This window comes from Cryptomeria japonica, chromosome 8 (assembly GCF_030272615.1).
Source record: "Cryptomeria japonica chromosome 8, Sugi_1.0, whole genome shotgun sequence".
Lineage (NCBI taxonomy): Eukaryota > Viridiplantae > Streptophyta > Pinopsida > Cupressales > Cupressaceae > Cryptomeria > Cryptomeria japonica.
The window spans coordinates 422,203,345-422,218,371 of NC_081412.1; the positions used below are offsets into that span (position 1 = coordinate 422,203,345).

The 15,027-nt window shown below is 35.8% G+C and overlaps 1 protein-coding gene across 1 annotated transcript in view; it reads left to right on the forward strand.

Moving 5' to 3' along the window:
- LOC131075633 (chaperone protein dnaJ GFA2, mitochondrial) overlaps window positions 1-15,027 on the forward strand; it is a 218,789-nt gene that overhangs the window by 119,627 nt on the left and 84,135 nt on the right. Inside the window, exons 10-11 of the mRNA XM_058012468.2 lie at window positions 5,317-5,381; window positions 5,532-5,606. Of these exons, the coding sequence (XP_057868451.1) occupies window positions 5,317-5,381; window positions 5,532-5,606 (140 nt within the window). The remainder of the gene's footprint in view (window positions 1-5,316; window positions 5,382-5,531; window positions 5,607-15,027) is intronic.

Here is a 15,027-nt window from a genome sequence, read left to right on the forward strand (position 1 = left end):
GATTGGTACTTTTCTTCTGGCTGCACTCTAGATTTTTATTCTGCAGCACAGCACTTCTTTTCTGTGGAGCAGCGAATGGTAGTCATGATGTAGATGACAATGTCTAGATTGTAGTACTTTGATTTCTTCACATGATTTTTAAACAGCAGGATGACACTGCTCTTAAGATTGCAGATACTTTCATTCTTTGCAGCTTCCAAACTCACTATTTTCTGCAGGTGAACATCCTTTCTGGCTGCATATTGCATTTGTCTTCTTTCTGAGACTGTTAGGCATTTATTAACCTGTGTTTTTTTGCAAACAGATCCCTAACCTAAGTAATGCTCCTATGTCTATATCAGTTTTTGAGCCTTTTGTAAGATACAAGCCTATGAATCCACATAGATCTAGAGATGTTGGACCGAGTCATACAAGGTTTTGTCACCATAGTTCATGAGTCCATTTTTTTGTTTAATGCCATGGCTATCATAATTGATGAGTTTTGTACACCTAAAACACTTGAGAATATTTATATATTTAAAAATGATGTTTCCTTTAACTCAAATCTGCATTTGAATTCATTTGATCAATGTGTAATGCATGTGATCAAAGTAGCTTATAATAAATGAGTTAATTATGCCTTGAAAATTGATAAATTGAAGGGTGTATAGTAAAAGCTTTAAATTTTTAAAAAACTCTATTTTATGCTTTTCAATTTGTGAAGTCTGAGTGAGTTTGAGTCCAAGTCCAAGTAAAAAATCAGCTTGCTGGGGCCTAGTCTTCTAACTCTGATCCATGATGCCTAATGTGAAGGCACATGCCAATCATTTTAAGGGGTTTTGATTAGTTGATACACAATGCTTGTCTCATTTGTGTATTAGTCTTATTATACAATGATTCAGCTCTTTAGATTGTTTTCTACTCTGATTTTGATTAAAATTTGGGATTGAAGACAAGTCAATATTATGTTTTGTAAGTAAGAAACCAAATACTTTAGAAGTCAAATCATAATTTACCTTTTTCTTATTTATCTGCACAAAGTGTACACAATTTTTTTATTTGCTTGAATTACACACATGGTGCAGTTGATTATTCCTGATTTAATTTACAATTACACATGCTAGCTAGTTGTCTTCATTATGTTTTCTGAGGTGCGGTGTGTTCTTTTTTTTTTTTTTGAAAAAATACGTTGTGTAGTTGATTATTCATGATGTAATTTACAATTACACATGCTAGATAGTTGTTTTCATTATTTTTATTGAGATGTAATTAAAATATTGGGCTTCTCTATACTGTGGCCCAATCCTTCTTCAAACTTATAGAAAGTACAGAGATAATTAATTAATCATTAATATTTAGTTGTCATTAATATTAAATAAATACTAAACTATACATAGGGGTAACAACTGCGACACTGATCGTCAAAAAGTTGCTTTCTTATCTCAGTCTTCAGATTTGCCCTCAAATGGCAGAGGCTCAAGGTAGGAGAGGTTTTTATTTTATTTAGTTTCAAATGGAATAGGATCAGTGAAGACTATGTTAATCTAATCTATGGTCAATCAAACAACTCTCTGACTCATGTATCTAATATGTGAATAAGCCTATGGATAATACTGTATCATACCAGAGAATTTATGATAGATTAAATTTGTTATTGCAAGATTAACACAGTCTTCACTGATCCTATTCCATTTGAAACTAAATAAAATAAAAACCTCTCCTAGCTTGAGCCTCTGCCATTTGAGGGCAAATCTGAAGACTTGGTTGCGGTTTTTATTTTATTTAGTTTCAAATGGAATAGGATCAGTGAAGACTATGTTAATCTAGTCTATGGTCAATCAAACAACTCTGGCAAACCAATTAATTTATTATGTAATTTACTGGGACACTGATCATCAATTAATAAAAGAACTCTGGTAAACCAATTAATTTATACATAGGGGTAACAACTGCGACACTGATCGTCAATAAGTTGCTTTCTTATCTCAGTCTTCAGATTTGCCCTCAAATGGCAGAGGCTCAAGCTAGGAGTTGTTTTTATTTTATTTAGTTTCATTTAGCACTGTGAACACTTAATAACGTTTAAGGCTTTCAAGTGCTTATTATTGTCTACAACAACAATCCCCTTCACTATATAACTCTCGAGTGCTCTCACAGATTCCCTAAATTTATGTCACTCTCCAAGACCCATAGGCTGCTAGCAACAGGACATTACAATCTCATTATAGTCCATTGGTGCAGTTTATCCTGACTTGGGGAAGGATTCTCACAATTTTCGCATTTTCCAAGACCACCTTGATTTGGCGCCCTGGTGAATGAAGACTTGGGCGCCATTCTGCATTAGTCAAAGAATTATTGTCATCTTGATGCCCTTGTTATCTTAATAGTATAGGCAGGTACATTCAAAATACCTGCACCTATGGACTATAATTTAGTTAGTGAAAAAATAATTTCTTAGTGTAGTTGATTATTCATGATGTAATTAATTGCTGATATATAGATCTCATCTGGGTAGTTATACCAAGATGATCAGCAAATTAGCCATTGGTACTGATTGTCAAAAAGTTGCTTTCTTATCTCAGTCTTCAGATTTGCCCTCAAATGGCAGAGGCTCAAGCTAGGAGAGGTTTTTATTTTATTTAGTTTCAGAATATGGACAGGCTTAAGGGCGTACAAATATAGTTATTCTTATCTCATGCATTACCAAACCAAGATGATCAGCAAATTAGCCATTGGTACTGATCGTCAATAAGTTGCTTTCTTATCTCAGTCTTCAGATTTGCCCTCAAATGGCAGAGGCTCAAGCTAGGAGGGTTCATAATCAATAATACACAAACACAATTCATATTAGATTAACGTGAGTGTTCTTTTATGATTTTTTAATGAAAAAAGATTGAACTTTCATTTACATAAGTTTAACTTGATTTAAAATAATTACAATATGACAAATTTTACAATATAAAACAGTTACAAACCTGATATTTATAAAAAGACAAAAATGATATTCAGTTTTCATATGTTCATTTTACACTATATAAATATAATAAATATGCTAGTGGTTTGAAATGAAAAAAAGGAATTGCTGATATATAGATCTGATCTGGGTAGTGTGGAGTCAGAGATTCTCCATCTGCTTAACCGGAACTGTAAGCATTTAAGCCCTTGTTTAGAGTCAGAGATTACTGTATTTTTACGCCCTTAAGCCTTGTTTAGAGTCAGAGATTACTGTATTTTTACGCCCTTAAGCCTTGTTTAGAGTCAGAGATTACTGTATTTGTTTAGAGTAATACATAACTGTAAGCATTTAACCGGATCTGATCTGGGTAGTGTAGAGTCAGAGATTCTCCATCTGCTTAACCGGATCTGAGCAACCCATAAATTGGGCAAAGCTGTGAAGCTAGACAACGATCTTATAAAAACCAGTAAAACACCTCTAAAACAACTGCCACAGCTAACACAAAAGAACCACTAAACACAGGAAACTGCATACAGACACACATTATATAGTAAATCTGCCACTCTCCAGTTAGTGATTCCTTTATTTCGAGGTACTGTTAGCCATCTGTCGCAAGATCACCTGTAAATCCCGATCAGCATTCATTACTCCATGAAATTTTATGACCACATGATGGAGCCATTCTCCAGTGGTGACATAGTATTTTTACCTCAAGTGTGACCTGTTATACAGAAACAATCATGTCATACACCATCATTTGAAAGTCTTGGCAAAATTCCTCCTGCATAACAGCATCAACCATAAGCTTGCTAATTTCTGCTTACATTGCCCTAAATTACATTATCTCCCACCTTGCTTTCCATCTTTACCTTTTTTTAACTTTGCTATTGTCTCCACTTCATCATTCAAGCCAGAAGGTGACTGCACCAGAAAATCATGCAAAGATTCTTTAACTTCCTCATCTTGAACTGCCATTTTTAATTTCTTGTTAAAATCTTCTGGGATGTACCCTTGACCTCTTTCTCCTATTTTACTTAATCCTTCCACAAAGGATAACTTTTATGATACTAAGGTTTCATGTTGCAGAGTACTTTAAATATGTTTCAGCCTATGATCTGGAACAGGGCCATGGCTTATACGCTCTTGCATCCACCACTAGCATAGCCAAAGCATCATCTATGCTTGGTTACAATAGCAATAATACACTTGTTTGCAATTTTTCCAGCTAAATTGGAAAACCAGAACACAATCAGTAAACACAAAACATTTCTCATCTTCTTCACAGCAAAATCTCCTTCTATATCTAATCAACTATTTGTGTTGAATACCACTATCTTATCATACATGTGAAATGGCTAATCTAACTCACAATCCTATCTCCCTTACACTTAACCACCACACCCATCATTATTATTACATTGCATAAAGTAACTTGTATGCTGAAGAAAAGCTTTTATCATAACAATGCCATACCCTGACATGATCTTATAACACTTATAATCATGGGGGGTGTCTTGTCAATATCATGCTATTTATTTCTTCCCGGTCCAATGCATCCCTACTTTCCGATGTGGAGAATTCATCAAGATATGCACCTTGATTGGCCAAGTAATTGGCTACTTGATGTACCTCTCTAGAAGATATCTTAATGTTCTCAATTTTTTCCATACATACTTAAACCTCTTCCAACATGGCTTATAATTGCCAATTGGGTTAATAATGTTTGATTACCACATTCATTACCTCTTGAAAGTCATCTTCTATCTCCACACTATGGATACCTGCAACATGGGTAGCCTTAAGCCCTGCTAATAGAGCCAATGACATTGCTGCATTATTAGTTTCTATTCCAAGGAAGAGTGAGCTCCTTAACATGAAATTTCCTTTAATATCTCTTGAAACTATAGTCTGCACCAGGTATTCCGAAGTTCCCTCTCTAGGCCCCATCAAATTCAACTTCACCCCACTCTGTGGAACCTACCATTTCTTCTCTTTTATATTATTAGAGTTATCTATTAACCCTGGAATGGGTGAGGTGGAATGTGCTGTTGGCTTTTATGGGCTTTTGGATTTCTATTTCAACTGTTGGTTCCTTTGAATTAATTACATGTATTTTCATTAACTGATTTGATATCAATTTCAATAAAGCTTTTTACACAACATAAGAAACTCTTAGAATGTCTTTGGTTATACTGCAAATGTTTTTACAATATAACCAAGAAATACAATATCATAAGTTTTGCCAGCTTTAAATTTTTTTGGCATTTTAAATTTACAAGTCTATTGTAGTCTCTCTTTCTTTTGAACTTTTTTAAGAATAACTGCAAATCATGTTTTTTGATGATATATTGTGGGTAATAATTTCATTCCTCATTCTTCAGATGGAAGTGGTGTGCCAGCTGGGACAAAACCTCAGACATGCAGAGATTGTAAAGGATCTGGGACGGTTGGTGGTTAATACTTTGTAGTACTAGTTTTCTATTGGGACGCTATTTATCTGGGAATAATCAACTGGTTTAGAATGACTTCGTTGTGATGATATTCATAGATTGGCTTAGATGGTTACTCTAATGGATGATGTTCTTGAAGCTTTCAGATTAGAAGGCAACGGGGTGCATTTCGGTTGGAATCTACATGCTCAACATGCGGAGGAAGTGGTTCAATTGTGAAGGTAAAATTAAGAAGTTTGTATATGTTGCTGAAATTCCCAGGAGGGGTTTGTTTTGGGGTGGCAAAATGTGTAACAGGAAATATTATTGTTATTTTATTGGTAAAAAATTGTGTGAGATTCTAATGTGCCCATTTAAGAAATAGCAGCAATGAACCTCACTTTAAAATGAGTTGAGAATAAATATTCATGTAGTCTGCCAAAACTGTCGCTGAATGAGTGATTGATAGAAAAGTTGACACCAAAGAAATGGTACTCAAATTAAGCTAAGCTAGAGTTTTTGAATCTGTCATTAACTTACTCTGTCTAGAATCATTCACTCTAGTTTCCTAAAATTACTCAGTTTCTTTAAATGAATCAAGAGATTTTAAAATTTAATCAAGGAACAATTCCAATCTAAGAAATTATAAAATTCTATACTTGACAAATGAGCCCCATAGAAAACCATCTTGACAATAGAGGAGAAATATGCTGTAGGCTTAAAATAGCTCCACAAGGAACAATGGATGGCATTAAGATTTCTTCATTTAGAAAAGGTGCTTGTGCATTACTCTTGCATGTGAGTTTTAAAGCTATTGCTTTCAGGTTAAGGAGTGTTTTGGTGGTAAGTATTTCAAGGAGGTAATTCCTTTAAATTTTCCTAAGGTTGTTCAAAATTGAATACTCAGTTCTATAAAATTTTATTAGGGAACTACCAACTTTCTTCATAAAAAACAAATTTCAGGAAACTTTCTACTTATTTTTATGCTGATCCCACCTGTACACCAGCCCCTACATCACTCCCCAGCCAGGAAGAACATCCTCCTTCCAGTTTTCTTTTGGCCGGCTCAAATGCTTCCTCTCTCTTTAAGGAGACCATTTCCTCATTTCAACCTATTCCTGGTCAAATCACAGAAAATCACAAAACATCTTTCTGAACAGCAATTTTACCAGAGAAAGCAGATCTGCGAGGAGGAACTGAAGCACTTATCCAGCACCATGTTGAGGAAACAGCTATAAAGTCCTCATCTCCAGCAAAGAAGGGGAATGGCTGTTATCCATGCATATAAATCCTCTAAGGCTTCACCTCACCACCTTCCAATACATAAAACTTTGAGAATGTGGGTACAAGAAAACTGGAAGCCAATGGGATTGGCAGACATTTTGATGATGCCTAAGTGATACTTCGTGACCACTTTTTTGACCAAACAGGAAAATGACCTGGTCTTCCAAAAGGAAGCTGGAACCAGGGTTTATGAAAGCAAACAGGCCTCTTTATGAAACAATAATTTGCAACTTTCAGTCCCTTTGGTGATCTGCCAAATGCAGTATTTGTTTGGGTAAGGCCTCCTCTTCTTCCTAGTGAATATGGCAAGAATTTTCTCTGAGAAAGATTGGAGGAGCCATTGGGGAATATATATGATCCATTATGAGTAATTAGTGTGTATATTCCATTATATAATTCATCAACATAAATTACTTTCCAACTTTAGTGTAAATTGATTAGAGGAGTTACTGTTTTATGTGTGGAACTATAGAAGACTAGTAATGTAAGTGTGCTTAGCAATGCAAGGAAACCTGTAATGCCAATTGAGAGAGCATGTAAATTAGAGACAACAACATATGACCTGGAATGGAGTGAGTGTTAAACTCCTCAAGCCACTATCTCAAGAGCTGTTTTAAATGGTTTACTGTGTTTTCTAGGTTTACCTGGACACTGCTTTCTAAGGACAGCAATGCCCAATTACCAGACAATTCCTTAAGCTGCTATTGCACTCCCCCAATCCCTCTATCATTTCTCTTTGACTCATAGGCCAAACCAACAACAGCTTAACTCAACCAATTTTGCAAGAAGAGGAAGGAAAACTATCTTCAGTTGTTACTAAATTACCTATCTTGGAGGTATATAATGGAAAGAGAAACAAGAGGATGTTGGCGAGATGCCCAAAGGATGCTTGTAACTGAAAACAAGGAATCTAGAATATTTCAGGCTTCAGCTTCTCAAAACACCATGGATTCTATCTTCTTGTCTTGTTTTGGATGTGTTTGACAGCAGCTAGACTGTCTCTTAACAGGATGAGTTTGACATGATTTGAATCCATTGCACATGCTTTTCTTTTTGTCTCACTTCAACATCCAGAGTGTCTGGATCACTTAGTGTGCATTTGTCTTTGCTCGGCCTTGACTATTTGATTTCTGCAACTCTGATTCTGTTAGTTTCTTGCTTAGATGTGTTATTCTAGTAGTGAGAAGTAAAAGTAAGCTAACTTATTACATGAACTTTACTGATCTATTTTCAGACTAATATAATAAATATAGCTTGAGTTGACCAAATACGTAAGAGTCCTCAGCTATGTTAGGAACTGTGTGATGATAGATATGGGTAACCCTCAACATAAAAAATATTGCATGGCATGGGAAGTGCAGAATGGAAATCACTTGCAGACTATGAGGAGGTTGGTTTCAGATGCAAATCCTCTGCTACAACACAAATAATATGGTTCAACAGGATCCCCTCAGGAATGGTTATCAAACATCTCATAGGCAGAATGAAAGTATGGAATAGAGAAATTTTTAGCAATGATTTTATTTAAAATCAACAAGATTAATGGCAACTCAGACAAAAACAAAAACGAATCAGACACAGTGGCTTGCGAGAAAACTAGCAGAGGCTAAAAGAGAGCTCAGGTATGCGGGTTGCCAGCCATTGAGAGAGGTTAAAACTTAAGACACAGATTTTCATTTTTCTGATTAATTGGGCTGTTATCTGTGGTATTTGCTTGTCAATAGAGAAATAGCACACATTATTCTGGTTCCTGGATACCTATCAGTTGGTTTCCAACAGGTTATAAACTAAGTTACCGGTTCCGGTTCGGATTCAGGTTCGGATTCGGGTTCGGATTTGGGTACGGATTCGTGGATTCGGCAACAAAAATAAAAAATTGGGTATGGGTACGGGTTCGTCCGTACACACACACACACACATATATATATGTTCAAACTTCAAACATCAAAATTCTATAAGTTCACAGTTCAAACATACAAATATGAAACATACAATGTAACTTTCCCATACAATGATACATAAATGATAACAGATAAATCATATCATAAATCCATAATTGCCAATGCCAATAAATATTCTGTTATTGATATATCGTAAATCATAAATGTAATATCATATTCATAATTTGCAAAAAAGATAATATTCAAGTTTCAAGTTTCAACTGATTCAAGTTTCAAAATGTTAAAATAATATTAAAAAATTTGTTTTTTAATTGTTTTTCTTTGTTTTCTAACCCGTGGGCCCCGTTTTTGGGAACCCACGGGCTTGGGTTCACCTGGGTCCTCCTTGGTTCGACCTGGGTCCCACCCGGGTCCTGCCCAGGCGGCTGGGTTCCCTGTGGGTCCTGCCCGGGTCCTGTGGGAATCCAGCTGCCTGCGCAGGACCGGGGTGGGACCCAGGTCAAACCAGGCTCGGACCAGGACCGGGCATGAACCAGGACCAGGACCCGGCCATTTTTGGCAAGAACCGGTAACTGAGGTTATAAACAATCATAAATCTAGTGTAATTTTTCCTGTATCATCAGAGGTTGAAAATTGAAATTCTTCTAGTTGTAAAATTCCAGGAATGCAGTCTTTCCAGGATCCTAGGAACCAGTGATGGCTAAAATAAAGCTAAGTTAACTAGATTGACCAATAAATGGGCGTTCCTTGCTGACTGAATTCAATTAGTCTAAGCTGACGTGGACTACCTTCTATCTGCCATTAATCTGCCTAAGAAAATTGAAGATCAGTGCATCACAATCCAAAGAAGTTTTTTTTGAAGACCCATAGATCATGATTTCAAGTGTTCACTTGTCTCTTGTTCATAATCACAAAAATAAAAATAGTCATGGGGCCTATAGATTAAAAATATCAGATTGTTCAATCAGGTGTTGTCTATGAAGCTGGCTTGGAATGTTATACAGGGGCTTCAAACTATTTGGAAATGCATTCTTGCTAACATGTATCGATTTCAGATGGTCTATCCCTCAGGAATCCAAGAAACTTTCTGTTTTTCTTAATGTGCCAAAAAAATGAAAAAAGGTCTCATTCTTTCAGAAGGTCACATCACGTGGTAGATGGTTATAAGAACAGATTTTGGAGGACAGATGAGATGATATACCACCTCTTGTCACAAGCAGGACTGCTGAACTTCAGTACATTTTGCAAACATAATTCCATCTCCTTCAACAATATTATCTATCCAACTTTTGAAGAGTCCCAACCAGTTGGAGGACTAATTTACTAAGCATAACAATTATTTCTGTTCCTTATGGAAGTCAAGCTCTGATTGTGGGGGATGATCAAGTGGGACTGCTGACCTTCAGCACATTTGTAATATCCCCTTACGGATATTAATTCCAGATTTTCACCCAATGATTCGCAGTAATCTTAACAACAATTTTGCATGCAATTGATTTCAATACACAATCAAATTAACTGATATTCATTAATTTTCACATTGTAATAATAGTTCTGAAAACTAGAGCTTCCCAGAAACTCTCCAAGAGAATCAATTTTCAAACATAAAACCAAGCATGTCCAAAATGATCCTCTCCATGTTATTAAATTGCTCAACCCTGTGACTCTTTGTTCACCCACTGACTGTCTCTTGGAATTTCCCTTTTAATAATTAAGTGACTTTACTTTATAATTTGATATTGTCATTAAAGTCACTTAATATGCATTAAATAGTAATTAAATTAAGTTGTCTTTAAAGTTATTATGTTTTGACAACTTAAACTTAATTATTTAATGGATTTCCTAATGTCCCAAAAAGGGGACATTACAACATTTGCAAACACTGTGCCACCTCCTCCTACAAGATTGGCTGTATAATATTCAAAGAGATCCAGCCAGTGGAAATACTAATTTACTGAGCTGGTTGGGTAGTGCTTTGCCTGATTGATTTGAAGCTCTGATTCATGAACTGAACACCGGAAATTCCATGTATGTGGTCAGCACAGACAAATTAATCTGCATCAAACCATTCTCTGGGACTGTAACAGCTTCAGCTGCTTACTATTCTTTACAGCACACTGCTCAAAATCTCAACAAACAATTGAATTTTTTTTGGGATCATAGGTACTTGCCAAAATTAAAAATATTTATATGGTTGGTACTGCACAGTAGAATTCTTATGGTTGTCAGCAAGCTAAAGAGAGGCAAAATTGGTCCCACCATCTGCCTCAACTGCAAAGCAATAGCTGATCACAATCAACCATGTGTTATGCATTGCAGGAATGCTTAATAGGTGTGGTCACAGATGCCTCCAAATTTCACTGTGGCCTGCCCCAACACGGTGACCAGTTTGGTTTCAGATGTTGAAAATAGACACGGAGAAGCAAATTATTTGGCTGCTGCTCTCATTGACCCCTTGATTTTTTATACAGAATATATGGAAAGAAAGCAACTATAGTCTCTGAAGCATGGACAAAAAGGGTGACATATTGGGCTGAATTATACAATGCAAAATGTGAGTATGGTTTAAATATACGTAATGGTTTTGGATAGGGTAAATTCAATGAAAATGTATGAGTTTTATTTCACCCTATTCTGGCAGATTCTTTCACACTACAAATATCACTGGAAAGAACTTGACCCAGCTGGTTTGGGACACCTCTAGAAAGGGCATGTAAATTCAATTTTTACAGGATTAAAAAATTAACCTGGTCAAAATTTGGATTGGATATGTGATGTGAAACTGGGGAACAGGATCACTTTCAAAATCTGTCCTTTTGGTTGATTGATAGGTTGTTGTATGATATGGGGAAGGACTGCATATTGAGAAGGCATGTTGTAGAGGATATCTTGAGGTAAGCCCCTGAAGGAAAAATGGTTGACCATGTTGGTCATGGAGCCATGACTTGAAAGATTGTCCTTGCTGGTTTGTGGTGGCTAATTCTCTATTGAGGTAGTCTTTAATATGTAAAAAGATTGTGATACTTGCCAAAGGGCATGTAGACTGGTCAAGAGAAATTTCAGCCTCTAAATTCAATACCTTCTCGTGTTTTTTGAAAAGCAGGCACTCGATTTTGTTAGACTCTTTAAACATCCTTCTAGGTTCAATTTTGGCATTTATTAATATGTACAGAGCATCTTTGAAAATGGATAAAAGCAAAGGCCTTACCAAATAATATTAAAGTACTGTGACTAGATGTGGTTGAGCTTTTATCAATATTAGTTGTAGGACAATTTATTTGGATGAAGTAATAGAAGGGATGTTGGAAAGCTTGACGATTAAACATATGAGGTCTATATTCAACTAAAGTGCTAAGTAGAAGCATCCAATAAAGAAATCATAGCACTTCTACCATTTATACGTAAAGCATGTGGTGTTTACAAACACATTTGGGATACAAAGATGCCTGCAAATATGTAGGCATATTATACAATCGCTAATTCACAACCTTTCAGGTCATTTATGAACACATGAGGTTCTTGAGTTTCTTGTACCAAGTCTAAGAGTTGTTTCTTCTTAGTTTTGACCTCCTTAAGAGAAAATAATCTGCAGATGTGATCCTTTTGAGGAACTTGCTGATATTGACAAACACTTAGCTGCTGTGTGAATAAGCTGGACTAGATAAACTATAGTTCAAAAACACAGATTCAGCTAAATCTTGACAGCCCAAAAGTTTGATTTCAACTTAAAATTGGTGAAAAACTTGACAAATAAAGTAAATCACATAACTACATAAAATAATCTTAAATATTACATGAGAAGTGTAAAGAATGAACTTATAAAATACTTAAATCTACTTTGATTATCAATTTGTCATGAATCAGTGATCACATCTCTCTCAAAGGCTCTCAAAACATTTGACTTGGATGTGTTATTATTAGAATATTAAAATATTTAATTATATTTTAGTCACCTATATTTAGTTCTTTGTTTAATGGTTATTTAGCTTTTTAGTTTTTACCTTGTTAAGTATTAACTATTGCTTCTTTATTAAAGATGCATAGTTAGCTTTTATTTAATTACCTTTTAAGCTTTATTGAGCATTTAGCTTTTTAGTAGTCCACTTTAACGATTTGTTCTTTTTATAGAACATCGTCTTGTAAACTCTATATATACGTGCATATATCATTCAATTAATTTATCCGATTATTGAATCATCCATTCAATTATTTTTCATGGTACCAGAGATGAAAATTAAAATTTTCGAAAGATTTTTTTATTGAAAAATTTTGAAAGTTTTTTTTTCAGAGTTTATTTTAAAAAAAAAGAAATTCTCTTTTTTTGAGCGAAATTTATTGAAGGTTTCGGCTAGGTTTTGGAAGGTTTGGTTCAAAGTTTTTTTTCTTTCACATTTTTTTTTTCTTCAAAGAAAAATCGCGTTTTCTTATGCGACCCAAAACTAACAGCAACAAACTACAATTTTTGTGGAAAAAATTGTCAAACCCTAAAAGATGGATTTACAAATCATAGTTTGTGGAAAAAAAGGGTAAAACCTAGATAACCAAAATCCCATGCGAACTTTGCGAATTACATATGATAATTTTTAAGGAAAAGTTATAAACCTTACAAATAATTTTTGTTGAAAAAATCGTGAAAACCCAAAAATGTCGCGTGACAAAACACTAGACATCACGCGGAAAAAGCTTGATTTTTGAGGAAAAAATCAAGCAAAACCCTCCCATGATTTTTGTGGAGAAAAATCAGAAAATCCAAAATAATTTTAATGGAAAAAATTATAAACTTGGAAATAATTATTTTTGAGGTGAAAAATTATTAAAAAAACCCATGGAATAATTTTTAAGGACAAATTATTAAAAACCCAGATAACCAAAAAAATAGAGCGAAGAACCCAAAAAGCACAGACATCATGCCCTAGACGCTATTAGCTGCACACAAAAAATTGCGAGTTTTAAAAGACTCACATAACGAAAACAACTACTCCTTAATGCTCTGTCACATGGGCATAACATGTTGCGCCGTCGTTGAAAATCGTCATGTGCACAAAACAAAATGTGACACCCATAGATGAAGTGCTGGAAAACCAAAAACTGTTGTCGAAAAATATCGCGTGGAAACAAACACGTTCGTCGCACAAAAAGAAGCCCATGCAGGTAGAAAAGGTAGGTTGTGACAGTGAAAAACACAGGCGTTGCGGTAGAGAAAATAATTAGGCAAGGGCACACGCAGGAGAAAACAGTTGCCTCAAGCGAAAAAAACGAGCCACGACTAGAATTGATGCAAGAGAATCCTCGGTCGATGAGCAATCTTGCATCAATGAAAAATATATTTTGCTTTTTAGTTGTTCTTGTTCTGTGTTGTAGTCTCTGTGCTACTTCTGAAATTCTCCGGTAGTTGTTCCTTTTTCGTTGTGGATCGGATCTTTGGCTTCTAGGCTGGTTCTTATTCCTTATTCCAAATTTTCAGTTCGTTTGGATCCTTTTCTGGCAAGTTATCGCTTCCGGATTGGTTGTTCTTGGTTCCCGAAGTAGTTTTGGGCTTAATAGCTAGTTGGAGATTTCTTCTCGTGTGGAGTGATTTCTTGGCTTGCGGATCTGTTTGGTACCATGTTCGATGTTCCTTGGCCCTTGGCCGACCTTCCTTGGTGGTCCACACTTCTTTTGGCTCTTTTGCGGAGGCGATCTTCACGTCTTTTGGGCCGACCTATCTTACATACTTCATTTTCCCGTCTTGGAGAATGTAATCCTTTTGTGGCTGACCTAGATGCGTTCCGGATACTATATATGTTGTTATATTAGATCATTTAGTTGAGAGAGAAGTAATATGATGATATGATTCATGATTTATAATTAGAACATCATTTTGGAGGTCTGGATGAATCATTTTCTGGAATGTAAGCTGTAATAAGGCCTGTAAGCCTGTATGTGTGCCCGCATGTTGCCGGCTTGATTTTAAATGAATCTAGGATACTATGGATGTTTGATTTGCATTTTCTCTATGTGTTGTTGCTTCTATTGTGTTACTCTTGCTGCATGATCTGGATTGTTCTCTTTGAGGACCCTCAGGACCATGGCTGCGTTAGATGGTATTAGAGTAGGTTGTGAACCTTGAGGCATTCCTTTGGGTGAACAAATTGCCGATTTGAGGTAGGCTGCAACTTTGTTCAATAGATCACCGACGGAGAGGCAATTGAAACTTTGTGGTTAGATCGCTAAGTTGAGGCAGTTGCACTGGAGCAAGGGAGGAGATGCCGCCGAGGAGGATGAACCTTAGAAGGGTAGAGCAGATGATGGAGGATTTCAAGAATGAGATGAGGAATGAGATCCGAAACACGTTGGCTGGTTTGTGGAGGAACCCAAAATCAGAGGATGAATTTGAAGAGCCAAGAGAAGAACTTGAGGTCGAAGAAGTTGAGGGACCGACAAATGAGGGTGAAGAAAGATTTCTTAGAGCAGTGGCCCAAGTAAGCAAAGTTCATAA